The sequence below is a fragment of the Alexandromys fortis genome, unplaced genomic scaffold, assembly GCF_014885135.2.
Source record: "Alexandromys fortis isolate MF-2015 unplaced genomic scaffold, M_Fortis_MF-2015_v1.1 scaffold_71, whole genome shotgun sequence".
Lineage (NCBI taxonomy): Eukaryota > Metazoa > Chordata > Mammalia > Rodentia > Cricetidae > Alexandromys > Alexandromys fortis.
The window spans coordinates 7437615-7465127 of NW_026067954.1; the positions used below are offsets into that span (position 1 = coordinate 7437615).

Genomic DNA, 27513 nt, shown 5'->3' on the forward strand with positions numbered 1-27513 from the left:
GAATCCCATGAAAATAACTTCTGAACATGTCTGTGAGAATTCTCTATACTGGGTAGCTTTTCTAGAATGGAACCATGCAATGGGCTGTGATCCCAGAGTGAACTATTAAAAACAAACAAAACAACAACAACAACAACAAAACAAGTAACAGAATTCTGTTGTCAAATATTTGTACACTGTGTGAAGGTGTACTGCTGTGATTGGTGTAGTAAAAAAGCAGAATAGCCAATAGGCAGGAGGGATATGTGGGACTTCCTGCAGAGTGAGGAAGGAGGAAGAGGAGGAATCTAGAGGTGTGAGGAGAGAAAACAGGAGATGCAAGACGAAAGAAAGGTAAAAAGCCACATGGTAAAACATAGATCAATAAAGGCAGGCTAATTACATTATGAGAGCTAGTGGGGCAAGCCTAAGCTAAAGACGAGCTTTCATAATTCATAAGGCATCTCCGTGTCATTATTTGTGAACCAGCGCCCAAAGAAAAATCTAACTCCAGCATTCCTTCCATTCTGTTTTCTTGCAATGCATGGAATGTGATCAGCCTCAAATACCCGCCATCCAGAATTTCCTGTACCCTCAAACTGTAAGGGAAATAAACCGCTCCTTTCTTAAGGTGCAGGTCCTTTTCTGCCACTAATCTCTCATGAGCCACAGATAAATACTATGACCATCCTGGCTGTGAACCTTGGCAGCTGTCAGAAAAGAAACTTTGTAGGAACTTTGGATTTGACTCTAAAGCTGATTTCTAAAGGTTCCAAATAGAATTAAATTAGATACACAAGGTTCAATTGGTTAAAACCTTCAGATGCACAGGGCGGTAGTGGTGCACACATTTAATCCCGGCACTCGGGAGGCAGAGGCAGGTGGATCTCTGTGAGTTCGATACCAGCCTGGTCTACAAAGCTAGTGCCAGGACAGGCCCCAAAGCTACACAGAAAAACCCTGTCTCAAAATAAAAATTAAAATAAAATAAAAAATAAAAAAAACTATTCTAAATACAAAATAATAGATAAATACAGTAGCCTATTCTAAATACAAAATTAGATTACATTGCTGTTTTTCTAGACACTTTGCCACTTTGGACAATATTTTTAGTAATACCAGCATTTGAAAAGAAGTTTTACATAACAACAGCAAATAAAATATCTAAGTCTAGAGAAAACAGACATACAGTCCCAAGTTTGGCTTCATGACCTTTCAAGTTTACTATGGAGAAAAGCAAGGTACTTTAAGTAAAAGTGATCTTTCAATGTGTGAGTTTTTCCTAGCTGGTGATAAATGATGCAGTACTCTTCCTCAGTCCTGGACAGGGCAGGGACTCAGAGCTTCCTGCCGCACATGCTAACAGGACGGTTCACTCCAGCGTGTTTTCAGACACAGTTCTGACAGCTCCTGATGATCCCATTGAGCATCATCTGTAGAGTAATTCACCCTTGGGTTTCCACACATTGTTTTGTGACTGGACGTCGGGGTTTCATTTTATGTTTGCAGAAAACAGAATCTATTAATGTTCCTTGTCACATTCACACTCCACATAATCACACACTTAACTGTCTCTCAGACTCGCCGGACTATGAACTCTTTGAAGACATGATAAAAAAAGCAAGTTAGGTATTCTTTATGTAAAAGGCTTGGGATCGGCAGTGTTTTATATTTTGGACCTATTGGGGGCTACAATATCTGTACATACTACTGAGATACCTTACAGACATGAACTATCCTAACACCATATTCTTTGGACAGCTTCACACAAAGTCCAATGGTAAATTTAGCTAACATTTTAAGAATATTATGATAAGCTTATGCTTTGAATGTGACCTGGGACATGAGATTATTTGTAGGGCATTCCAGGTCTGTTTCAAGATGGAATTTTCATACTAGGGATATCTAGTTCTCCATTGACAGCCATAGAGTGTACATTGCTCTCCCTTGATCAATAATGCTAATTTCCTTATAAGAGAAACACTAATGGTTCAAGTTACTCCTAAAGAATTTGTTCAAATGATGTGACCTGAGACTGGGGGCACAAAGGGCATCCTTACCTGGGAAAGCTTATGTTTCTCTCTGTCTCCTCCCTTTTCACTGTGTAATGTGTAAACTGGTGTATACTGTACCAAACCAGAACAGGTCCCATAATCTTCCTCATTGTCCTATACATGAAAAAAAGCAAAATTATTTTGCAATAATCCACTCTTAACTAAGGTTATTTGATTAATAAAGTATCTGTTAAACATGCAAAGAAAAAATAAAACTTTAGTTATAATTTTAAAGACTCTTCTAAAGAAGAAATAATGATTTTCTATAGTATGACTTAATAACTTAAAAAATAATCCATACTTTGACTTGAAATGAAATTTATAAAGATAAATGTTTACCATTACTACAATGGAAGATTTTAAGTAGTTTGTTCTCAACTCAAAACACAGTTGTTAATAAAACTGCAAGCATGTAATGTGTAACCAAAGCAAACACACAAATATGGAAATAGAAACATTTGCATGATACCTTTAATACTCATGGGTTCAAAATCCAATTATTGTATGTGACCTTTTATATATTAGGAACATTCTTCAATGTAGTAACTACCATTGGAATGAACCTATAAAACCAAAGGGTGGCATTTCTTGATTAATTCCAACCCAAAGATACTTTCTTAAAAATAGTCAGCTTGAAGAAAGATCTTCAGTAGTACTTTAAAGGCAATCACTTTTATGATACCTGTTAAAAGTATCTTTGAAGATCTCCACATTCTGTGATAAAATATGCAAACAATAAAGGGATTATTCAGTGGATTTATATAAAATATCAAAGAGTTAGTTGCCAGAAGGCTTGTTATAAAAATACATTCTTGAACAAAGAGAAAAGCATATTTCTAAATATGCTTTTAAAACATAAATAAGCCATTAAAACATAAATCTCACACGGTTTGTAGAGTAGGGACTGCAAAGTCATAAAATCAGGGGGAAGTAAACAGCCCGAGAAGATGACACACCTTGTGTTTCAGCTTACTCTTCACCTCTCGTAGTCCCAGTCTGGCGTGACTCTTTGCCTAGAAAATGAGAGTAAGTGCATTTAGCTTCACGTGCTTCTATTACTGTTTACTAGATAAATATAAATATATTTACTAGTATATCTCAAATATATCTAGTTTTTATTTTTTACTTATTTGCTATCTCAAATAAGCATTGTTAACTATCCATATTTGTTAGAAAAGAAGTAAATTATACCCCAACATTATTTCCAAGGATGCCATCTAGTTACTATTTTATTAAGCCTAAATTGTTGATAAAAACAGGCCAATATGTATTGTGTTGCATACAAACACACAAAGGTTAACATTCAGCCTAGAATCAATTGGGTAGCTAGTGTCCGTTATTAATTTAAAATTATCACCAATGAGAAAGAAAGACAAAGGAAATCACAGCATCAAATTATTTGGGCAAATATTTACATATCAAGGAATTCAAGCAATTTTAGAGAGGATTACTAAAGTGCTGTGTCAGACAGAGATTTACTAGCACAGGCATCAAACTGGCATGGGCTTGTGGCTAGTTCACACAGATATTCACCAAAGTCATTGAAAATTTTCACACTATCCTCACATATCTCTGGGATTTGGCCTTACGACTGAAGGTCTCCAGTCTGGCTGCAAATTAGGGGGTGCAACTTAAAATAACTGGGACTTTGTTGGCGGAGACTTTGTTGTACCAGAGATTTCTACTCACAGTGTTGGTTGTAAACAGAGGGAGGGAGGCCTCATTTGTTTTGTGTTTCCTGACTGTGCTGGCTGCTCAGATACAGGGCACTGCTTATTGTCACAACCTCAAGACTACGCTGCTATCAAGACACATTATAAAGAAGGACAGTGACCGAGGAAGACTAAGTCTATATAGCCTAGATTCGAGTCTGGGCTATATTTAGTTATGAACTCTAACTCCTCCCCTTTTCAAAGACGAAGGAGCAAATAATGTTTTTAAAATACACAAGTATTTTAAGCATTACCAAAAAGAGGGCAGCATAAGTCTTATCTACAGACACACAGTCTGGATGTCAGCTCCAAAGCCTTTGCCCCCACTAACCTGTGTAGCTTGCTAAGCTGTTTTTAAGGGAAGTTAAAACATGACTCTCAAGTTCCCCATTAACAAGTGTGAAGCCCAGAAGACCAATGAAATACAGATAAACACTCAAGCAAAGTTCTGAAATGAATGCAACAATTATTTTTGTATTATTTAAAACAAACTGAAATACATTACAGTAAAGATAATTTCAGGGGGCTGGAGAAATGGCTCAGTGGTTAAGAGCACTGACTGCTCTTCCAGAGGTCCTGAGTTCAATTCCCAGCACCCACATGGTGGCTCGCAGCCATCTATAATGAGACCCGGCGCCCCCTTCTGGCCTGCAGGCACACATGGAAGGAATGCTGTACATATAATAAATAAATAAATCTTAAAAAAAAAAAAACCTTTAAAAAAAAAAAGATAATTTCAGAAGCCATTAACACTGAAATATATCCTCCGGGTTTTTATAATTTTTTAGAGTCAATAAAGACATTTAATTCTTTATTTAATTGGTAAAACAACTAAACCAAAGGCTTCTATTTTCATCCCTATGATGTGATTGGTTAAAGTATGTAATTATTAAGGAAAAATGCTTTTCTTTTCTCTTAGAATCTGAGGCCAGAGTTGCTTTGTTCATACTATTCTCTAGTTGGCACGAGTATTTCCTAACCTATCTGTCACACTGTTTTCAGATTGTCCCTAGTATATAAAATTGAACCTACTGTTGGTCTCTTACACAGTTTCCAAATTTGTCCACCAGTTAATTCTAAAATCAGCCTGGAAGATGGAACAATGTTTGCATCTCCCTTGCAGCTTACACAAAGTTGTGTGTTTAACAAAATGATCTAACAAAAAAGATACTAAGATCATTTAGCCAGATCAAGCATTTCATCTGGTGGCGCTTCTTTTGTTTATGACTGTGTGTCTGTTGCCTCTTAGTTTTGTTTATGGTTCCTATTTGCATGAAAAAGAACAAATTTGGTGAGCTTAGAAAATTTCTCAGCCAGATATAATATAGAAAACCTTATAACTGCAACAAAAATCATATCCACTTTAATGAAATCACAGACAGTAACAGTTGGGCTGTGATGTAACACCATTCCGAGTGTCTCTCTCCCAGTACCTTTCATGTTCTCTACTCTAACTCAAGGTGAGCACAAGTCCAAACTCAAAATGGTTGTCTTAGGGTCTCTATTACTGTGGTAAAACACCATGACCAAAAGCAACTTAGAGAGGAGAGGGTATATTTCATCTTACAGCTTGAAGTTCAGCAACCAGGGACGTCAGGGCAGGACCTCAGGCAAAGCAGGATGCTGAGGACAGGTACTGATACAGAGGCCATGAAGGAATGCTGCTAGTTGGCTTGCTCCTCATGGCTTGATCAGTCTATCTTACATCATCCATAAACTACCTTCCCGGGTACACTGCCCACAATGGCCTGGGCCCTCATCTGTCAATCATCAATCAAGAAAATGTGTTCCAGGCTTGCTCACAGGCCAATCTGGTGAACATACTTTCTCAACTGAGGTTCCTCTTCCCAAATGACTAGTTAGTGGGCAAAGTGCTTTTTAAATAAATAACTAAAGTAAAAGCATGTCTCATAGTTTTGAAAAAATAGCCATTTATTTAGACTGAAGCTAGGTAAACAAATGCTGTAGTATCCATATAACAGAAACGAGGACTGATGTTTCTTGCAATTTATGGACAAACAAGAAATTTCAACATATAAATTTTAAAATACGGACATTCCAGAAGGATCAGTTTGGGGTAAGAAATATGACAAAAATGATTTATTCATGTTCTTCAAACCTCTTAATTTATGAGATATGATCACAAGATCAGTGTGGTTTATTCTAAAGACTCTGTAGATTAGCCTCCCTGCTATAAAATGTATTTTTTAAAAAAGATTTATTGATCACACAAAGGGTGATTACATTTATAACACAATTTTAAGTCAAGATTACTAGTACTAAACATTTATTAAAGTTTATTATTATGTGAGCCATACAAATATTTACTGAGAAGGTAATTAAAGATGGATTCTTATAAAACAACACTGCCCTGTAAGCTTCAGAAACACAGAATATACATAACCATTAACTTTGAAAAGTCATTATTTTGAAATTCATCGTCTTGAGATCAGTATGTTCAAACGATGAAAATGGTGAAGCAAATACTACAGTTCTTACAGGAGCAAAGGAAGGACTTTACCTTTTGGGGGATTGAAAGAAAAGTAGGTAAAGAATGGATCTGAACTAAGTTGATGTGGGAAGTCCTTCAGTATATGTGCTTTTATTGGTTACTGAATAAAGAAACTGCTTTGAGCCTATAGCAGAGCAGAACAGAGCTAGGCGGGGAAAACTAAACTGAATGCTGGGAAGAAGGCAGAATCAGGGAGAAGCCATGAAGCCCCACCAGAGACAGACACCAGATAGAACCTTGCCAGTAAGCCACAGCCATGGCTTAATATACAGATTAAAAGAAATGGGTTAATTTAAGATGTAAGAACAAGAAGCTAGAGCTAATAGGCCAAGCAGTGGTTTAATTAATACAGTTTCTGTGTAGTTATTTTGGGGCTGAGCAGCCAGGAACAATCACCCTCCTACTACACCAAGTCCCAAAGGTGAAGTGGTGTCAGTAGCATAGTAGTCGGATAGCATGAGCAAGGCCAGAAAGTCAGAGCACAACAGTGTGAACTCAAGCTATAAGGAACAGCTAACGGGTTTTAGAGATATGCTAGCCTGTAGGGGACGGGAGAAAATGCAACAGGACACAGGTGAGGTTGTTCTTCCTGTGTCTCAGTTGTTGCACTAAAGAGCATATTTCATTACTGGGTTATTGCTGCTATTGTCACTGTTACCCTCTAAGCTAAGCGGAGTCTCTGAAGAAATATGGAGATGTAAAGCATCTTTTAGGAAACAGATATTACCACACACTGTTCTGTTTATTTTCTCCTCAAACAAATAAGGAACATCTAAAATATATTGTAGGAATTAATGCAGTTTTCAAGCTGGTATCTCGTTGTGGACTGCTTCAAAATTTGCTAAACAATTTTGGTGATAACTTTTAAATAAAACGAGGAAATATTTTTAGATTGTATAAAGGAAATACTTTTCAGTACAATATTATTTTAATAACAAACTTTATTTTGCTCAATATGCACTCTAAATAGTTTATTAAGCATATTCTAAAAATAGAAACCACAGCTGTAGCAATAGCCCAGAAGCTACAGTGCTTGCCACACTGCCAGGTAGACCAGCATTCAATCACTACACCCAAGTAAAAGACTTGTGAAGCCAGAGACAGGCAAGTTCATAAGGCTCCCTGGACAGACACCTGACCTAGCCCATTGGTGAGCTCCAGGCTCCAGTAGGAGACCTGTTTTAAATTATAGCGCCACAACTGATCAAAACACTCAGACTGTGCTCAGTCCCACCAATAAATCTATTACACACCCCCTATGGCCAAGGGTCATGGAACATCCTCGAAATATTGTCAGGGTCAGAGGACCAAGACAGGATGTCTGCTGTACGACAATTTCTTCTATACATGATATGGAAGATGCACCCAGGAAATTTCAACAGTTGCTAAACAAGATCTCAATAATGACTACACAAGTTGATATGCCATGTGGATGGGGAAATTTTCACTCCTAACAATTCCCAGCAGCAGAGAGTGAGAGCATCTGTCTTCTCCAGGAATGAGATGGCTGATAGGTTAGCTGACCTCAAGTGGTCATCCTTAAACACAGGAGCAACGTGGAATGAACTCCACAGGTTGTATTGATAACACACACACACACATATATATATATATAATTATAATTTAAAATCAGGAGGACATCAATTTGAGAGTGGGAGTGACACCAGAGGAACTAGATGGAGGAAGTGATGTGAATACAGCAGTCACATATGAAATTCTCTAAAAAAGAGCATAGAAAATAATTATAGACTAACCTTAAGAAAATTCCATTAAAGAAGAAAACAGAAACATGCACACACACACACACACACACACACACACACACACACACACACACACACACACGGCTCCTGATGATGAAGAATTGAGGCTGACACTTGTCTATGGACATGTGCCCACACAAGCTGGGGAACCTTGGTCACTGGCACTCATGGGTACATCCTCCCACACATGGATAAATAGAAAACACTTTGAGTTTACATGTCTACCTTCGAGACATATGTGTAATTTTACCAGCAAAAGTTTGAAATTCAGAGAGGAAACTTACGAATTTGTAGGCAGTCCGTACAGCAGGGGTGGCTTTGGTCACTGCTGTGTTGAACAATGCACCTCCTTTCTGAAAGAAGAGAAATGTTTTTAAGGACTTGTGTGAAAAGCATTGCCAGGAGTACAGAAAAATACTTGTAAGTTGAAGATTTACAATTATTCCCAGTCCTTTTAAGAGTTTGTATTTTATACTAATTTAAAACAGGGTCTAAATATTCTACTGTGTTCTTTTAGTTGGTGTAAAGCATCAGTTAAGGGTCAGGTCATTTTATCTCTGAAGTATGGCTAGAAGAGTAATGTGGACAATACTGAATATAGATTTAAAGTTTCCCAGTAAAAAGAATATCATGTTTATCAGCTGGTTTGATGTTGGGCAATAAAGAGTTTTCCTGTTTAAAAAACATAAAAGAAAACTATGTTATCCAATAAACCTCATCCAATCCTGCCACTGCACCTTAGTCCTCTGTCTACTTTCTGTTGTTGTGACACAGACAAATACCGACTTCTAGAGGACAGGATTTATTACGTCATACAGGCTGGAGTCCATCATCAAAGGAAGCCAGGATAGGAGCTCAAGCAGGAACCTGAGGGGAGGAAGCTGCTCACTGGCTCCCTCCCAAGTTCATATTCAGCTGCCTTCTTAAACCTCCCAAGATCACAGTGCCCAGGGTGACACTGCCAACAGTAGGCTGGTACATCACTCCCTAATCGAGAAAGTGTCAGACACACGTGGCCAATATAAAAGTGGCCTTTGCTCCATTGAGGTTCCCTCCTCCCAGGTGTGTCACGCTTTTAGAAACTAGCCAGTACACTGGTGTTTGGAAGGGTAATACAAAAAGAAAGGCAGATGTAGGCTTTAAATAAACTATCATTTTATTTATCTGAACTAAATATTTTCATTTTAAAATTTCCTTTATAATTATCAATAAACTACAAACAAAAAATATGCTCAAAGTATGATAAAATATACACATTTCAAATTGAATGGTGTTAAGTGTAGCCAGAGTACTTTCTCTGAACTTTTCTCTACACTTTCTAGAGGAAAAAAACCGATATAACCAAAGGCTGATGCTTACCTTGACTGTATGCACCCACTGTTGGTACGACCTCGGGCTCCCTAGAACATATAAAGTTAGATGCCAGGAATCATTGCTAAAACATGAACCTAGAAAGCAGAGCTGGTGCAGCTGGCCCTGCTGTGAAGGCAGCATGGGGTTCTAGGACTGAGTGGGCAGTAACAGAGCAGTCAGACTCACACTACACAAGCACTGTTCCTAATTCACACTTGAAGCTGAGGCTTTGCTATATTCCCTCATTTTTATATTTGCTTTTTGACGGAAAATAGAACCTTAAAATTTAGCATGTCTATACTTTTAAAAATATTTTTTTTAATGTTTTATGTCCATTGTTTTAAAATATATATTTTATACAGTTAGGTACACTTAAAACATTTCAAATGTGAAGAAGAATGAAGAAAAAACTGTGAAATGTAGAAAATTAGGACAAAAAATGTTTTGTATTTTTTAAATAGCAATGTACACTAAAGGCACTTGTATTTCAACATAACTAAATAGCACTTTTATTTTCAAAAATATTCTCTAACTTTATAAAGGAAAAAAATTACTAGAAGAAAATATGAAGAGAGCAAACATCATAATTATGACAAACTTGACCTGACAGAATTACTTCCGACAAAATTTGATAATTCAGGCTGGGAAATACTCCAGTGGGCAAAATACCTGCTGTGCAAACACAAGGACCCGAGTTTGATCCAAATACAAAAAGCCAGGTGTGGTGGCACACACATAACCCTAGTGCTGGGGTGGTAGACACAGGCACATGCCTCTGCAAGACCCAGGCCACTTAACAGTACAGGGTGAGTGACAGATAACGCACAAGAATGTTCTTCGGTTTCCTCATCCACGTGTGTGGGACCCACCCAGGCCACAGAGATACACAAACACGCACCCAAACTCTGTCAATAAACATATTTGCTTGTGTATAACATTAATCATTTGGTCAATGAGGTGAAATTATTAGTCAGAAGAGAAACACATATCTGGCATAGGAGAGATGGCTGAGCAGTTAATAATGCATGATTCTTGCAGAGGACCCAGGTCAATTCCCAGTACCCACATGGACTCACAGCTGTCTATACTCTAGATCCAGGGGTCTGGCACCCTCTTCTGTCCTCTACAGGCATCAAGCATGAATGTGGTGCACAGAAACATATGCAGTCAAAACACTCATACAAATAAGTACAAATAAATTAGTTACCCCCCAAAAAACTTAGAAATACACACCTGAAAGTCTTTCAAACCAACTGACTACAGTTAGATTTTTAACTACCTTCTTAATTTTTACAAATTTTTACAACTCTTAAATTTTACAATCTCAAAAATTATAAGGGTAAAAGTCATTATTAAAAATAAAGTAGCTACTCAGTCACTCTTGCACAAAGGACCCTCAAGATACAATGTGTTCTTTTTATATGCTTTAAAAAGAAAATACACCAAGGGCTAGAGAGATATTAAAGGCACCCATCTGGTTATAACTAAGACTGAAGAGCCAAGTGATATGGGAATGTCATATATCCGTTGCTTTCATTAATTAATTAATAAAGAAACTACTTGGCCTGATAGGTTAGAACATAGGTGGGTGGAGTAAACAGAACAGAATGCTGGGAGGAAGAGGAAGTGAGCTCAGATGCCATGCCTCTCTCTCCAGGGCAGACACGATGGAGCAAGCCGCCAGGTAAGACATGCTGAATCTTTCCCCGTAAGACTGGTGCTACACAGATTATTAGAAATGGGCTAGTCAAAATATGAGAATTAGCCAGTTAGAGGCTAGAGCTAGTGGGCCAAGCAGTGTTTAAAAGAATACAATTTGTGTGTTGTTATTTAGGGGCATAAGCTAGCCAGGTGGCCGGGAGCTGGGTGGCAGGAATGCAGCCCGCAGCTCCCTCAACAGCCAAGTTTGATCCCCAGAGTTTGATTCAGTTGGTGAGAACTGAATCCTGCAAGTTGTCCTCTGACCTACACATATGCATGCACACACATGCACAACTAATAAATAAATGTAAAAATTGCCCTCATCTTACTGCTATGTTCAGCAGTGCTAGAACAGCTGCAACCTGCCTGCTGTAGTGGGCATCAGCTCAAAGTTGGGTAGTGTGATCTCAGCCTGGGGGTTTCTTGCTATTTTTGAAGCATTAACAAAAAATGAACACTGAAAAGTGCCTGATTCTGGATGAATTTTTTTCATCAAATCTCTCCCCAACTTAAAAGAAAAATCAAGAATGAACTTTTAATTGTTTTTTATTATAAATTGTTATAAAGAGCTCTTGCTGCATTTGTTCCTTTTTATTGAGAAGACAATCCAGGTCACACAATAGCATGGCTTGACCCCACAGATTCAGATATATATTTCCCTTGTAAAATGGTGAAAAACTTTCAAGTTATCCTGACTATTTTTTAAATAAATTTTAATTTGTTAGCAATAAAAGCATATCTTTCATCCAGATTATCTTTACTTTTTTTTTTTAACTTTTGAAACAGGGCCTCATTTAGCCCAAACTGATCTCAAATTCTTTATAAACTGAGAAGGGCCTTTGGCTCCCAATCCTCCTGCGTCCATCTTCCAAGTGGAATCACAGGTGTGTACCATAGTCTCATTAGTTCATATATCCTCACAAATGACTGCGTGGATATTCATTTAGGACTTGTACATTATTTACAATTGTAATATATGGTGTTTATTTTCCCAAAATGAATTTTAAAAAGTAGAAGAAAAACAGAATAGTATGATAACAACTTAAGATTCAAGAGTAATTGCCAACCAAGAAAAAGGTACTAATGTATCAGCTACAAAGAAAACAGCTGTGGTAAAACCTCATAGCAGTTATAGGAGAAATTAAATGTCTTCCTTAAAATTCTAAGGTTACGTTCACATTCAGCTCTTTATAGGTTGTGAGATGTTTTCATCTACTGTATATCGTCTGAGCTGCATTTCCTTACTGTAAAGCATGCGAAACAGGCAGTCCCATGAGAACGATGGCATCTCTGGTTGTGGCCTGGACCTCTAGAGTGCAGGGCTACCCCATGGAAGATACCACTGGGACTAGTTCCATTAGCAACCAACAAAATTAAGAATCAGGTATTTTAAAACCTGGTTCGTTGTTTCTTCAACTTTGAAACACTGCATCAAGGATTGCTTAATAACAAACAGAACAGACCACTTAAACAGCAGCTCCCTCTGTCTGGTTTCAAGTGATGACTACCTTCTAAAGAAAAGGGGTGCTGAAAGCCGGGACTGTGTAAAGAACACAAGTCAGGAAAGAAGTAAGGGCTGGATTGGTGGACCTCAGGCAGCAAGGAGAGGGACAAGAGAAGGAAGGAGCTAGAAAGGTTAGGGGGGGAGGTGAACTGGAGAGCAGGACAGGAGGAGCATGGGGAGGGCAACTAACAAGACTGTGGCTGGGAATGCCACATGAAACCTTCTACCATAAATGAGTCCTAAAATATACTTAAACAGAAAAGTTTAAGTAGAGTTGCTTTATAAAGGGGCACAACATCTTTACTAAACAACACCAAATAAAAAGAAAAAAACAAACAAGTTCTATTGTTTATCTTTGCTATTTGAAATCTCAATGAATCAAGCATTTTTTTTCTAAGAACAATATCTAGGTATTTCTAAGGCAATTTAAAATACAAACGAAAATAACACTTGACTGATATTTTTATTTTTAAAAATACTTTCACATTCACTCAAATTAATAACTATAAGAAATGGATTTTCCTTTCAATAAGCATTGCTCCCTCAGATAGAAAGTAGGAGCTGGAAATCATTTTAATAATAATAAAAAAATAAACAACCTGAATTAAGTAGATCACTAAGTCAGATGCTGACCAAGATCATATCCTCCTGTCCATATTTAAGCACTATGGATTTTAGTTAAAATAATATTAACAATAAAATGAATTAATTATTCTTTTATCTCTCCTTTATTTCTACAGGTTCTGGACTAGCAGATATGACTACAGAAGTTAAGTGTACAAAGGGATCACAGCTCTACCCCATTACTGTCACAAGATGTCATCCTCAATTCTACAAAAGCTGCCAGCCTCACGGGTCATAAAGATAATGAGGCAGCAGCTATGTAAATACTGAGTGGATGCCTCAAGCAATTTGTCCATAAGCTGACAATATTTTGCTTGTCTGAGTTGAATAGTGAAAAAGCATCATTTTAACACAAAAGTTCCATTGAAGCTAAATTTCTGCCCATGAGCTGAGAAGTGGGAGCTGAAAGAATCCACAGTCAGCTCTTGCTGAGTCAGTGGATCCCAGGGGCTGTACTTCTGCCAGGTGAAATTCTATGGCCACCAAGCTCATTTGCTCTCTTCTAAATGAACAAATTCTCTTCAACCATCTATTTCTATGTTTTATAGCTGACAATAAGGATCATAAAAGCATAAAGTTAAGGTGTAAAACCTGAAGCTATGTACATATTATTTTTTATCTTTTCAAATCTAGTAACTATTTATTCAAACATAGACTAAAAACCTGGCTATCAAAGCAAACCAACAAAGAGGTCAAAACAAACAGCAAGCCAGAGAGAGAAGATGTGGTATTCAAGTGGGTCTCACAGATAATACAGAGCAGTGTACTCAGCAATCCTGCTTGGAAGAATCACTGAGACACTGGGGGACTCCAGGAAAGTCCTCTGATGCTGGACTACACAGTACATCTACCGACAACATGTCAACACATAAATCATTCCTTGCCTAGATTATGGCAAGACTGGATATTTTCACTGGGAGGCCACTCTATGTTTGGAATGGTAAACGTAGAACTCTGCAGACTAGAACTGGCAGTGATTCCCACACAGCACTTGCGGAAACAGGAAGTAAGCACGAGGCAGTCCAGTGCTTTCCCTCCACCACCACAGAGCTCTACCCTACCAGTCTCAGGTCCAAGCCCAGACATAGCCACAGCCACCCCCACCACCATTAGAGAAACTACTACTAGTAGGACAGGGGAAAGGATGGAAATTAATTGGAATTCTGTTGTTTATTCTCAATAATACTAAGAGATTATTATAGTCAATAACTACCAAGTTATGAGGTAACCTTCCTGTCTTGATCATGAAAATAAGCCCATAGCACAGCTCATATAAGACAAAAATCATACATAAAACATTGTGTGTTTAGGAGGAAAACGATTGTTTATAAAAATACATATATCAGAGATACACACAAAGATCAGATGTTGTCTAGAAAATGGATAATCATACTCAAAATTGTCTTTACCTCCAGAGAAGCCGCCCGAAGTGATCTCTTCTTCGAATATATCGGAGAAACCCCTTCCTGCATTAAGCTTTGCCAGTCGACCATCAATAAACTGAAATATAAAAGTTTCAAATGTTAATTTTTTCATTATAATATTAAAAATTACTTATAAATACAGAAAAGTGAGGGATATGGATATGATAAAAATAAGGATGTAAATAACAATCAAAGGAATCATAATATTGACAATTTACATTAAAGAAAACCATATAATAATGTAATTCTGTGTATAGATACACATATACAGTTTTAATGAACTTTTCTCATTTGGGCTGACAATGTTCCCTCCAAGAACCAAAGACCACATAACAAAAAACTACAATACTAGTCATGAGAAGTCATCTTTTGAGTTGTTGACCAGGGCTGTGCAAGAGACTCTTAGAACATACAGCCTAGTAAAACTGCCTTCCATTGCCTCCATAGGTGGAAGGTAAGTCCTTATTGCTGAAAACACCATACACTTCAGACACAGGGCAAGGGGATCCCTGAGGTGGAACCGACCTGAATTCCTCTTCCCTCTCATAGTATCAGAGGGTACCATATAAACTTCCAGAGGAGAGAGATAACCAACATTCCGCCCAGCTATGATGCATATGAACCACATTAACAACCAGCAAGGCATAAGGGTGCACTAATGGCACACATACTATGTAAATAACAGCTCTCTAACTGTTAAGATCCACTCAATAGAAGGGAAACCTTGCCTAGTACTGGAAACCTAGCCAACTACCAGTGCTAGTAAAGTCATGGATATTGGAGGAGACTCTACAACCACTAATTTACTAAACCAACATGATTCTAACAATAGTCTATAAACATTTGCCCTTATGCCCACAAATAAGCATACTTCTCCTCACTAAGGAAACTTCCCTTTGCAACAGATGGAGACCACTAAAAAAACTACAACCAAATAAAATGAAGAGTTCTGGAGACCAGTTCCAACAGATACATCTTACAAAACAAGTCCCACACCTAAGGCTCACATAATGTACAGAAGATGGGGATGGAAAGGTTTACAAGCCAGAGGATCAGTAAATTTTCTGTGAGACTGTGTCTCTTAGTAATATTAAAAGGTACACCCATAAACTCTCACAAACATGACTGCCCAAATATAAGCTGAACAAAAACAGTAAGAATGGACATGCCATAGCAGGTGGGAAAAAAAAAAAAAACAAGAAGTCCCACTCTACACAAAGAACTACAGACAATGAAGTAAAGCTGGGAGTAGGGAAGGTGGTCTTCTCAAGGGATGAGTACACCAATTCTTTGTTCAGTGCCAAAAGATCAACCCTGAAAACATTCTGTGATGACCTGTCACTACCTGTACCCACCCTCATAGACTCCTACGTTTGAATGATTGGCCTATAGAGAGTAGTAGCACTATTAGGAGGTGTAGCCTTGTTGGAAGAGGTGTGTCACTATGGGGGTGTGCCTTGAGGTCTCATATGCTAAAGCTACACCCAGGATGGGACACAGTGCACTTCCTATTACCTGTGAATCAAGATGTAAAACTCTCAGTTACTTCTTCAGCACATGTCTGCCTACATGTCACGATGAAGATAATGGACTAAATTTCTGAAACTGTAAGTCAGCCCCAATTAAATGTTTTCCTTTATGAAAGTCGCTGTGCCATGGTGTCTCTTCACAGCAACAGAAACCCTAACTAATACCCATTCATAAGTAACATTATCAAGACTTATATTTAGGTTTATGTATATATGTATAGGCCATGAATTGGAAGTAAAGTGGGTAAGGGTGTATGGGGGGGTTGGAAGGAGAAAAGGGAAAGGAGAAATAGAATTATAATACAATCTCAAAATAAAAAATTTTTAAGTGTTACTCATAAAAATGCTAACAGCATATTTTAACACAGAAATATGCATATACAAGTCATACACATACACACACAGACACACACAAGAATATTCTCAAGCAATACAAAGAGTAAGCACTTGGTGAAGAGCCATTTATTAGTTCAGTCACACGTGCTTAGCTCAGGTTCTCACTGTCCTAAAGCCAAGTGCAGCAGTGGACAAATGCTTGGTACAGTCAGTATCCCCTAATATTACCCTGGTAATATCAATATTCACCAAAAAACATTCCTTGTCTAAATTATGGGGCCCTTAACTATAACCAAGTACCAAGAAATTCTAACCATTCAATAATAAAACAAATACAGTTTTGGTGACACACAGTATAACTGTGGCTGAAGGATTAGATTTAGGATTATTAGCTTAAATATCAAGGAAAGCACACAATGCTATGATTTGTTTAAGGTCCCATTAAATAATGTTTTCAGTGTTCTTAAAGAAGAGACTGGAGTGAGAAGTGCAACTTCCATAGGCCCTGCACAACCTTTTCAAGATGCAACTGCCCTAGACAGTGCACATCTGTTCAAGTGAGGGCAATAAATATATGAAGGCCTTCAAGTATTGACAGTATTGAAAACAATACAGATATTGATAGATGACCAGAGCAGGGGAATATCAATAACATATATTAAATACACACACACACATACAGTTGTCCCTTGTTTCATTCTGCTTGTTTATTTATAGTTTGTCGTGCTAATAATGACAGTGAAAGGTCTCTAAGGCTGTCTTGTATCTTTCAGGCAAGGACATATCATGAAATATTTTAGTTGTTTTTTTGAAGATGTAAATAGTAATAGTGAGCTTTAATATTTATTCCAAAGTTAACTCTCACTGCAATTTTAATCCCAGAAATTAAAATTTGTTTGTTTTGTTTTTTCAAGACAGGGTTTCTCTGTGTAGCCCTGACTGTCCTGAAGCTCAATTTGTAGACCAGGCTGACCTCAAACTAACAGAGATCTACTTGCCTCTGCCTCCTGAGTGCTGGAACTAAGGGCGTACACCACCACCTCCTATAGAAATTTAAATTTTAACTGAATTAAAATTACATAACCTGACTTTAAAAAATAATCTCACAAGGTGCACAATTATTCTATTTGTAGAGATAAAACAGGAACTCCATTGAGAGGAGCTGCACAGAGCCATGCAGCATTCTCCAGGCAATAGTTCCCAGTAATACTTCAGGTTTCCCAGCTATAATATACAACTTTCAAGAAAAACTTTTATAGAGAAATTAAGCAACAATGGCAAATAAGTTAATGTATGACGTTAAAAATGAAGTGTAGCCATTTTTATCATACAATTTTTTTTAAATTTCTGATTTTTTTATTTATTTGTTTATTATATATACACTTTCCAGGAGACAGCGCCAGATCTCATTACAGATGGTTGTGAGCCACCATGTGGTTGCTGGGAATTGAACTCAGGACCTCTGGAAGAGCAGCCAGTGCTCTTAACCTCTGAGCCATCTCTCCAGCCCCATACAATTGTTTTTATCACAAGTGTGAGGTGATATGTCCAAACAGACACAGCCTAAAATGGTAGTTTTGGCTTTTTTATATCCTGAGTTATTCTTAAAATCTTCTAATACTTTGAAACAGAGACCATAAAAGATTACCCATTTTATACCTTCATAAGCAGAGCATGCAGAAGGTTTCCTGTGGTGTAGATGCACAGAGTGGGCATGTGAAAGCCAGCATCAGAACTCTGCTGCAGAAGCAGCTTTATAATCCTTGGCTACTTTTTAACCACTAAGATTCTCCTTTTCCAACAATTAAACATCACTAACTTTTGTGAGGGTTAACTAACATAGTACTCAGGAAAAATACTAAGTAATAAAGTTTTTTCTCCCTATTACCAGTGTGTTTCCAAAGTTAATCAACTGTGGGCTTCCTGAGAAACAGGCTATTGTGTTGCCCATGGATGCATCTTCAGTACCAGAGTATTGCAAAACCGCCTGACATACAGTTATAATTATGCTTTAGTTTGCTGACAGTTGGAAAAACATAGTGCCTTGCTCTGCTACTGAGCTATGGAAATAGATCCAGACACATAGTTTAAATGGAATAAAGCTGAAGGGATAAAGAATATTCAAAAATGTTAAAGGTCATATATTTTTACTTGGCTTTAAAGGTCCATAATTACATCTATGTGGAGAATCAACATTTTATCTTTGGATCAAAGTCAGTAATATAATGTCGATGTCTTCACTGTATACAAAAGTGATTAATTTGAAAATAAGACAGTTAATGAAGCATTTAAATTTTCACTTGTATGTGTTTTAACACAGAAGTATAAATCAAATTTAAGTGATATAAATCCAGAGACTAAGAATCGTCTTTTAAAGTATAGGGTGAAAGGAAAGCGATAAATTTAAAGTAATATATTACTGGCAGGGAGAATCCACTAAGGCATCCTTTTAAAGGAATTAATTTGTTCTAAAAGATTAAAAGTATAAGACTTTTAAAAAGGCTTTTCCTCTTTGTTTATGGGACAGAATCCATTTATTTTATTAAATGAGTGGAATAGTTTGAGTCAAAGAGAGAGAAAGAGAGAGAGAGAGAGAGAGAGAGAGAGAGAGAGAGAGAGAGAGAGAGAGAGAGAGAGAGAGAGAGAATCCCAAAAGTATCTAGGGATTGTGAACTTCTGGGCATGAGTACCTAGTTTATGTAAGTAAACTGGTGGGTTAAGCCAGCAGAAATGAATGACTTGGTACAATGTCATGTGCTATCACTGGCTGTGCAAACATCCTGCCATCGACAATCCAACACTTTTCTAAGTACAGAGTAGGCATTACACACACACACACACACACACACACACACACACACTAAATCCAGATACACAGATGCTGGCAGCAGGCGCGGGTGAGTGTGGTATTAAGGGAGAGGAGCGCTCAATGCCACCGTTGCCCAGACTCCTTTATTAATGTGTATTTCAATAGCAGCTCTTCCTTCTTCCTGACGATGTGGCTCGTGGTCACCCCACTGGGCTATCTCTACACATTCACAAGGCAAGAGAAGGAACAGTTTTAGGTTCTGCTGCATACAATTATGAACTTAAAGAAAAGAAAACGAACCGATCTGTTGAAAAGATGGGTGCATAATCCATTGTTTGAGTTACATTAATAGTTCATTTAGCAAACATGTATTTCCAGATCACTGGAAGACAGTTTTGAGAGAATTGTTTTTGGTTTTGTTTTCCTGTAACACTGTCCACAGTAGTAACAGTCGGAGCATGCAATAAGGAATGAGTAGATCTGTACAACAATTTGAAAGCCTTTTATAACATGGCACTATGAACTGTATCTTTTTAAAAAGTAAATTGTAAAGTGCTAAACTGACATGGGGCTAAGGAGACAGCTTGGCAAGAAAAGAGTTTTCTAAACTTCACACACCTGCACTTAAGAGGCAGGCGGATCTCTGAGAGTTTGAGAATGGCCTGAGCTACAAAGTGAGTTCCAGGATAGCCGGGGCTACACAGAGAAACCCTGTCTCAAAAAACAAAGAGGAAAAAAACACTACACATGCAAGAACACACATGACCACCACCAACAACCACTAAACAATAACATCAAAAGAAGCTGGTTTCTGAGAAGCAATGTCTTCAGCTGATGTCTGGCTTGCACACACACCCACCCCTGCATAAGAACGCATAGATGCCCAGTTCTCAAGACAAGTGAGACTATGCATAAGATAAAGAACGTTTCTATCTAAGCCACAACAACGGCAAGAACTGGATTTTGTGAACCTTGCTGGCATGACATGAAATAGTGAGGCAGGTTCAAAAAGAAACAAACATTCTTCAGCAGCAAATGAGCTTCTTGCCCTCCTTTTGAAGCTGATGTCACTAAAACTGTCTAAACCTTTATGATCTTCACACATCTGTTATATAGGAAACTGGTTCGAAGAAATCACTGCTTAAAAGTCACCTCAGCAAGTCATACTACTCATGAAAACCCAGCATGGAAAAAGAAGTCATAAATTTGCAAAAGAACAAGGTGGGTATTTGGGAAGGTTTGGGCAGAGGGAAAGAGAGAGAAAGTAACTATATTATAATCTAAAAAGATAAAATAATCGAGAACTAGAACTTCAAAATACAATTAAATGTCCAATGAATTGGAAATGTAATACACTTTAGAAATTAGATATCATGGCAAACTTTTTCCGCAAAACTGTTTTGAAAATATTGTTCTGGTCACATTTCAGATTACACCTGAAACAAAGGATGAGCAGCTGAGCCGAGCAGCTCTCAGAGGTGCACACATGCTCTCTGTTACCAAATTCTCATGTGGGGAATTTCCAGAACAAATCTAAAAATCCAAAAGCAAGTCATTACTAACATTCCTTTGCATTTACTGTCTACACAGTAGAAATATTTAATTGCGATGTTGCAAACCATCTATAAAAACTATAAGGTACTCAATAATTAAACTTTATGATTTTGATATTTAAAATATAGCACTTGATTTGTGTGGAGGATCATAAAAAAATTTTGTGCTAGGGATAGCATTTACTGGTGCAGTTATTTAGAAAGTGTGTTGGTTTGAGAGGTTACCGACAATGACACATGCTACAGTAAGTTAAATTAGCAGATATTTAGATATAACCACTAAACAGAAAGTGGTAACTTAGTGTCCACATATATTTAAGCTGCACTTACATAGGGGATAAGGCAGACCAGTTTAGAGCTCAAAGCAAGAAAAGAAAAAGTGGGGAGAAAAGGGAAAAACTCAAGTTTATGATATAGTAAAGCTTGGCTAATGACGTCACTGCACTGTTCCATAATTCTAACTTTGATACCATGGCATGAATAGACAACACTTGAAGAGAATAAAGAACGTGGACTAATAGCTAACAGGACTAATAACTGAAAAGAAGTTACAGAACAACCACACTACTCCCACAGTACACGCACCAGTTGACAGGCAATTCAACGGTCTCTAGAAGTTAGTTTGTCAAGTTTTGCGTTAACTAAAGCATTAACAATCAGTTTATCCACTCATTTAAGAACTATGAGTGTTTATTCCAGCCCTCGCACTTTGCCAGATGTCTGCTCTACTTTAATCAGTGAATTAGGAAAAACAGAACCATTGTGATGTTTCAGGATCTCGAGGCTGTAGGCGACAACAGGGTATACGACACAGTGAGTTGCCTACAGTGTTATAGGTGGTGGGTACTGAAAGAAACAGCCTGGAGGAGGCTGGAGAGGAGAAGGATGAGAATGTTAGATGGAGGCTGGTCAGGGTAGGCTATCTGAGCCAAGACCGGACAGTGAGTGAGTCTGAGGGGGAGGTGGACTTCAGCAGGTGGAGAGGTAAATCAGTATGAGGAACAAGCATGATGCAGTAGGGCAGGGACGTACGAGGGCCAGTCTGAGGCTCCCCCATCTGAAGTACGAATAACCTCATGGCTACCCAGGCAACACTCAGAATCTCCAAATCGAACAGGGTCTCAATATTGCCAAATCATTTTATTTTTTCCCTGATAATTTTTTTCACCATCTGTTTTTTTAAGTTCTGTATCTTCTTTCTACTTCAATGTCCAGACATTTCCCCATTCCCTCTAGGCTGATGATTTTAGTTGCTATTTCACCAAAAGGAAAAAGAGAGATCTAGTAGAGAAATAAAGCGATCCAGGAGACAGGAGCAGTTGCTATGAATCTCCTGATCTTACCCACATCCCCATGTCCGTTTGGGTTGCTCCTTACAGAAAAATGCAGAGCTGGCACGCTTGCTTCCAGGTCCTCTCCCTTCAGGCCTCTAACCACTATTTCTACCTCCATAGCAGCAAAACCTCTGAGGTTGCAACCCTATGAGGTTGCAACCCTAGTCTTCAGCTCTATTTGATTAACGCTATGAGCACTGACAGTTTAGCTCCCATTGGAATTCGTTACTTGCCTATGAAATCAAGTTCTCTCCTGACTTCTGCCCTACCTCATTGCTTGCCTGCTCCTCTGTAGCCTCCTTTGATACTTTTCTTGGACCTTTGCTCATCTCTCAGTCTGATGGCTATAAAAACAATGCTATCTGTTGATTAATTCCAATTCTCTATCTCCAGTCAAATTTTCTTATGTGCTATGTTTATCTGTTTGCCTACTCAATACCTTACTTGCATATCTAATCACACTGAACTTAGCATTTCTGAAACATAATTTTTATTAAAAAATTTTTAGCCACTATATCCCACAGCTCAGTTAAGTGAGCTGTCCTGTCCAGCTTCTCAACGCAGAAAGAATACGATGAGCTTTCTCTAATACTTAATACTATGTCTTCTGGGATCTCTGCTGGTCTGATCTCCTCATCAAAACAGGTGTAGCATCTGGCCAGGTCTCATTATAAATTCTGCTGTCTGTCCCCCACTGCTGTCATGCCTCAGATGGATTATACAAACACCCGGAACCTTTTGTGCTTCTGCCTTTGGTTACCCACAGAGAGGGCGCTGCTCAGATACCACATTCTCAGGCAGGCAAGCTCAGATGATGCAGACATGGACGTGTATGTAAACATTTGTGTACATACCCACACCCTCACTTCTGCCAGTCCTATTGCCCTGTCTTACATGAGCTGTTTATTTTCCACAGTACTTACAACTTTTAAAGTTCCACACATTTAGTAATTTTGCTGCCTCTCTCCTCTCCTTAGGAGTGGAAGAGGTTCATCCCTAATTTGCTTTCTGAGAAGTCCCACCCAGAACACTACCTAACATACAGGGAAATTCAAATTACACAGTAAAATGGGGGAATGAAGAGACTTAGGTGGCTGTGTGTCTTTAAGAGTACAAGTCTCACTTGTTAATGACACTTCATTAGGAATGGGCTTTAAAAGAGGAAGGCATTCAAATTAGTAATTAGATTCAATAACTTCCCTATTTCACAGACTCTCTATGGCTTTGATGGAGGAAGACTGGGCACATTTTGAGGAATACATTTTGAGTGCTACTTGAAATCAGCCAGAAAAAGATGCTAAAATTGTGCCCTTTTTCCTGATATGCTGCTTGACCCTGCAAATTCTTCTGCATCCAAGTCAGTATATCCCTTTGCCTCAATTGCTGTTTTATTCTTTTAAACACTGTTGAATACATGTTTGGTGTAGCTACTGTCTCTCATGCTTCACACGTCCAGTGTCACCTGGCACTGCAAGAGCACAGAGTCATCAATACTAGTAATGTGTGTGTTGCTCCTAGCTGCAAATCACATACCAAGAATAGCTAGCATGGAGAGTTATGACAATTTACTGTGTAGGTTAAAAGCTTTTAAAAATCTCCCCAAATCTCTAGCTAACATAAAAGGAAACTATTTGGCTTCTGACCCATTCCTTTTATCAGACAGCTTACCAAGTCAGGAGAAGAGATCATGTCACAATTTACAGAAAGCTAAGATTCTCACATACTTTCCATTTCAATACACTACAGAAGAGACTTCAAGCTTGAAACTGCAGACAACTCTCAGTATGGCAGTACAAGTTTTGAAGAGTTTTACTACATTCAACTTCACAGTTTCTTTCCTATATACTAAAATGCCACAATATTTTCAGGCCTATTCCATATAGTAGGCAGTTTAAGTTTCATTATTACTAAATACATATTGTAATACTAGATATTAGGATACAGAAGTACTTAACATAAACCATACATAATCCATATCATTAAGGAGTCTATAACTCAAAAAAGTCAAACAAAAGAAATGTGATATGGCACAAATCCAAAACTGCTAAGAGGAGAGGGATTTATGAAAGAATGGGAGGCCCAATCAGAAAGAGGCACTAAGTCTTAAGGAGTGATCTGGGTAGTATCGACTAGACAGAGTGTATTTGGAGCAGAAGAGACAATAACAAGCATTCATCAATGGTTTGTTCCTAGAGTGAGAATAAGCATCCATGGTTTCTTAGACCCATGGCATGTAATTCACAGTCGCAACCACTGACAAGTTATTTAGCTGCTAGATTTTGCTTTAACCTCAGAAGTGTAGCCAGATTACACATGGTTATCTTGAATATTAAAGAAGATTAAAAGAAGCACTCGAACCCGTGGTGGTGGTGGTGGCACATGCCTTTAACCCCAGCACTTGGGAGGCAGAGGCAATCAGATCTCTGTGAAGTTGAGGCCAGCCTTGTCTATAAAGCAAGTTCAAGACAGCCAAGACTGTTACACAGAGACACTAAAATCCTCTTCTGAAACCTCTTGAGCAAGCCCCCCTCCAGTTCAAATCACCCTAGGCACCAAGGTCTTCCATGATTGAACTAGTATGGCCTATTAAGTGGTGCTTAAAGCATTCCACTGCTTTCCTAACCCAAAGTACCAAACTCCAAATTTCTTCAAACAAAAACATGGTCAGGCCTACCACAGCAATACTCTAGTCCTTGGTACCAACTTGTCTTAGTTAGGGTTTTTATTGCTTTGAAGAGAGACCATGACCAGTGAAAGTCTTACAAGGATTGAGGTGGTGGCTTACAGTTTCAGAAGTTTAGTCCATTATCATCATGGTAGGACATGGCATTATGCAAGCAAACAAGGTGCTGGAGCTGAGAACCCCACATATTGATTAGCAGGCAACAGGAAGTGAACTGTCTCACTGGGAGAGGCTTGAGCATATACGAGACCTCAAAGTCTGCCTCCACAGGGTCATAGTACCTCCAACAAGACCGTACTTACTCCAACAAAGCCACATCTCTTAATAGTGCCACCCCCTTTGAGGGCCATTTTCCTTTAAGACACCTTAGGGGGAGACTTCAATAGACAAGTCATCCCCCAAAAAAAGGAACCAAAAGACTAAACTGGGAAATACTGGAACTAACAGGCTATAAACCAAATGAGCCTAACAGATACCTACAGAATATTTCATGCAAACACAAAACAATATACTTTCTTCTTAGAACCTCATAGAACTTTCTCCAAAAAATGACCAGGTATTTGGTCACAAAGTAAGGCTCAATAGATACAAGAAAACTGAAATAAGTCCCTGTGTCCTATCTGACCAACACTGACTAAGCTGGATTTCAACAGTAACAGAAACAACAGCAAACATACAAATTCATGGAAACTGAAGAGCTCTCTACTGAATGAAAAAGGAGTCAAAACAGTAATAAATAAATTAGACTTTCTAGACTGTAATGAAAATAAATACATACTATATCCAAACTTACAGGACCCGTCAAAGTGGCCCTGAGAGGAAAGTTTATAACATTAGGTGTCTATTAAACAGACTGGAGAGGGCTCATGCTATGAACTTAATAGCTCACATGAAAGTTCTGGAACAAAAGTTCTACCCAAAAGGCATAGACAGCAAAAATAATCAAACTGAGGGTTGAGACCAATAAAATACAAAGAGAACAATAAAAAGATCAATGAGCTGGGTGTTGGTGGCACATTCCTTTAGCCCCAGAACTTGGGAGGCAAAAAAAGTTGGATCTCTGTGAGTTCGGGGTTAGTTTGGTCTACAAAGTGAGTTCCAGGGCAGGCTCCAAAACTACAGAGAAACTCTGTCTTGAAAAAAACAAAAAGGGAAAAAAAAAAGAATCAATGAGACAGAGAGTTGGTTCTTTAAGAAAATCAACATAATAGACAAAATGGTATCTAAATTAACTAAAAGACAGAGAAAGAATATCAAAATTAACAAAATCAGAAACTAAAAGGGTGACATAACAACAGACACTGAGGAAATTCAAAGACTCATTATAACATACTTCAAAAACTTATACTTTACAAATTTGGAAAATCTAAAAGAAATGGACAATTTTCTTGATAGAGATTACTTACTAAAGTTATATCAAGATAAGATAAATAATTTAAATAGAACTATGACCCATAAGGAAATAGAAGCAGTAATTAAAAGTGTCCCAACAACAACAAAAAAGCCCATGGCCAGACAGTTTTAGTACAAAATTCTACCAGACTTTCAAAGAAAAGCTAACATCAATACTCAAATTATTCAACAAAATAGAAACCAAAAGAACACTGCCCAATTATTTGATGATACCAAAGTCATGCTGATACCTAAACCATACAAAGACTCAGCAAAGAAAAATAATTATAGTCCAGATTCTGTTATGAACATAGATGAGAAAATACTCAATAAAAAACTTGCAAACTAAATGAAAGAACACATCCACCATAATCAAGGAGGCTTCGTTCTAGAGATGCGGGAATGGTTCAATATAACTTACCAAATAATCTGTCAATGTAATCAACCACATAAGCCTGAACAGAAAAAAAAAACCCACATGTTCATCAAATTAGATGAAGAAAAGGCCTTTGCAAAATCCAATATCTCTAAAAGACCTGACGAGATCAAGGATACAAGGGACATACATAAACATCATAAAGGCAACACACAAGAAGCTGATAGCCAACATTAAATTTAATGGAGAGAAACTTAAAGCAATTCCATTAAAATCAAGAACAAGACTAGTTAATCCATACTTTCCATATCTATTCAATATAGTACTTAAAGTTTTAGTTAGAGCAATGAGACAATTGAGGCAGATCAAGAAGATATAAATTGGAAAAGAAGAAGCCAAAGAATCACTATTTGCAGAAGATATGGTAGTATATATACGTAACCCTAAAAGTTCCACCAGGGAAATCCTATATCTGATAAAAAAAAAAAAAAAAAAAAACTTCAGTGAAGTGGCTGGATACAAGCTTAACTCAAAAAAAAAAAAATCAGTAACCCTCCTATATACAAATGACAAATAGACTAAGAAAGAAATCAGGGAAACAACACTTTCACAAGAACCACAAATAAAATAAAATATCTCGAGATAACTCTAACCAACCAAGTGAAAAACTCATAGGACAAAAACCTCAAGTCTTTGAAGAAAGAAATTTAAGAAGATACAAGAAAATGGAAAAATCTTTTATGCTCATGTATCAATAGGATGAAAATAGTAAATATCCACAGAGTCAATACAATCAGCATCAAAATTCTAACACAATTCTTTAGACTTTAAAAGAACAATTCCCAGACTCTCTGATCATGGCAAACAATGAGGAC

General features: G+C 37.8%; 1 protein-coding gene across 2 annotated transcripts in view; it reads right to left on the minus strand.

Annotated features, from left to right (window-relative positions):
* The window catches only part of Dennd1b (DENN domain containing 1B), a 210918-nt gene that overhangs the window by 21528 nt on the left and 161877 nt on the right, over positions 1 to 27513 (minus strand). For both annotated transcript variants that reach the window (XM_050151643.1, XM_050151642.1), the window contains 5 exons: positions 14612 to 14702; positions 9380 to 9420; positions 8305 to 8373; positions 2990 to 3046; positions 2040 to 2147 (listed from right to left, as the gene is read on the minus strand). In XM_050151643.1, coding sequence (XP_050007600.1) covers positions 2040 to 2147; positions 2990 to 3046; positions 8305 to 8373; positions 9380 to 9420; positions 14612 to 14702 — 366 coding nt within the window. The remainder of the gene's footprint in view (positions 1 to 2039; positions 2148 to 2989; positions 3047 to 8304; positions 8374 to 9379; positions 9421 to 14611; positions 14703 to 27513) is intronic.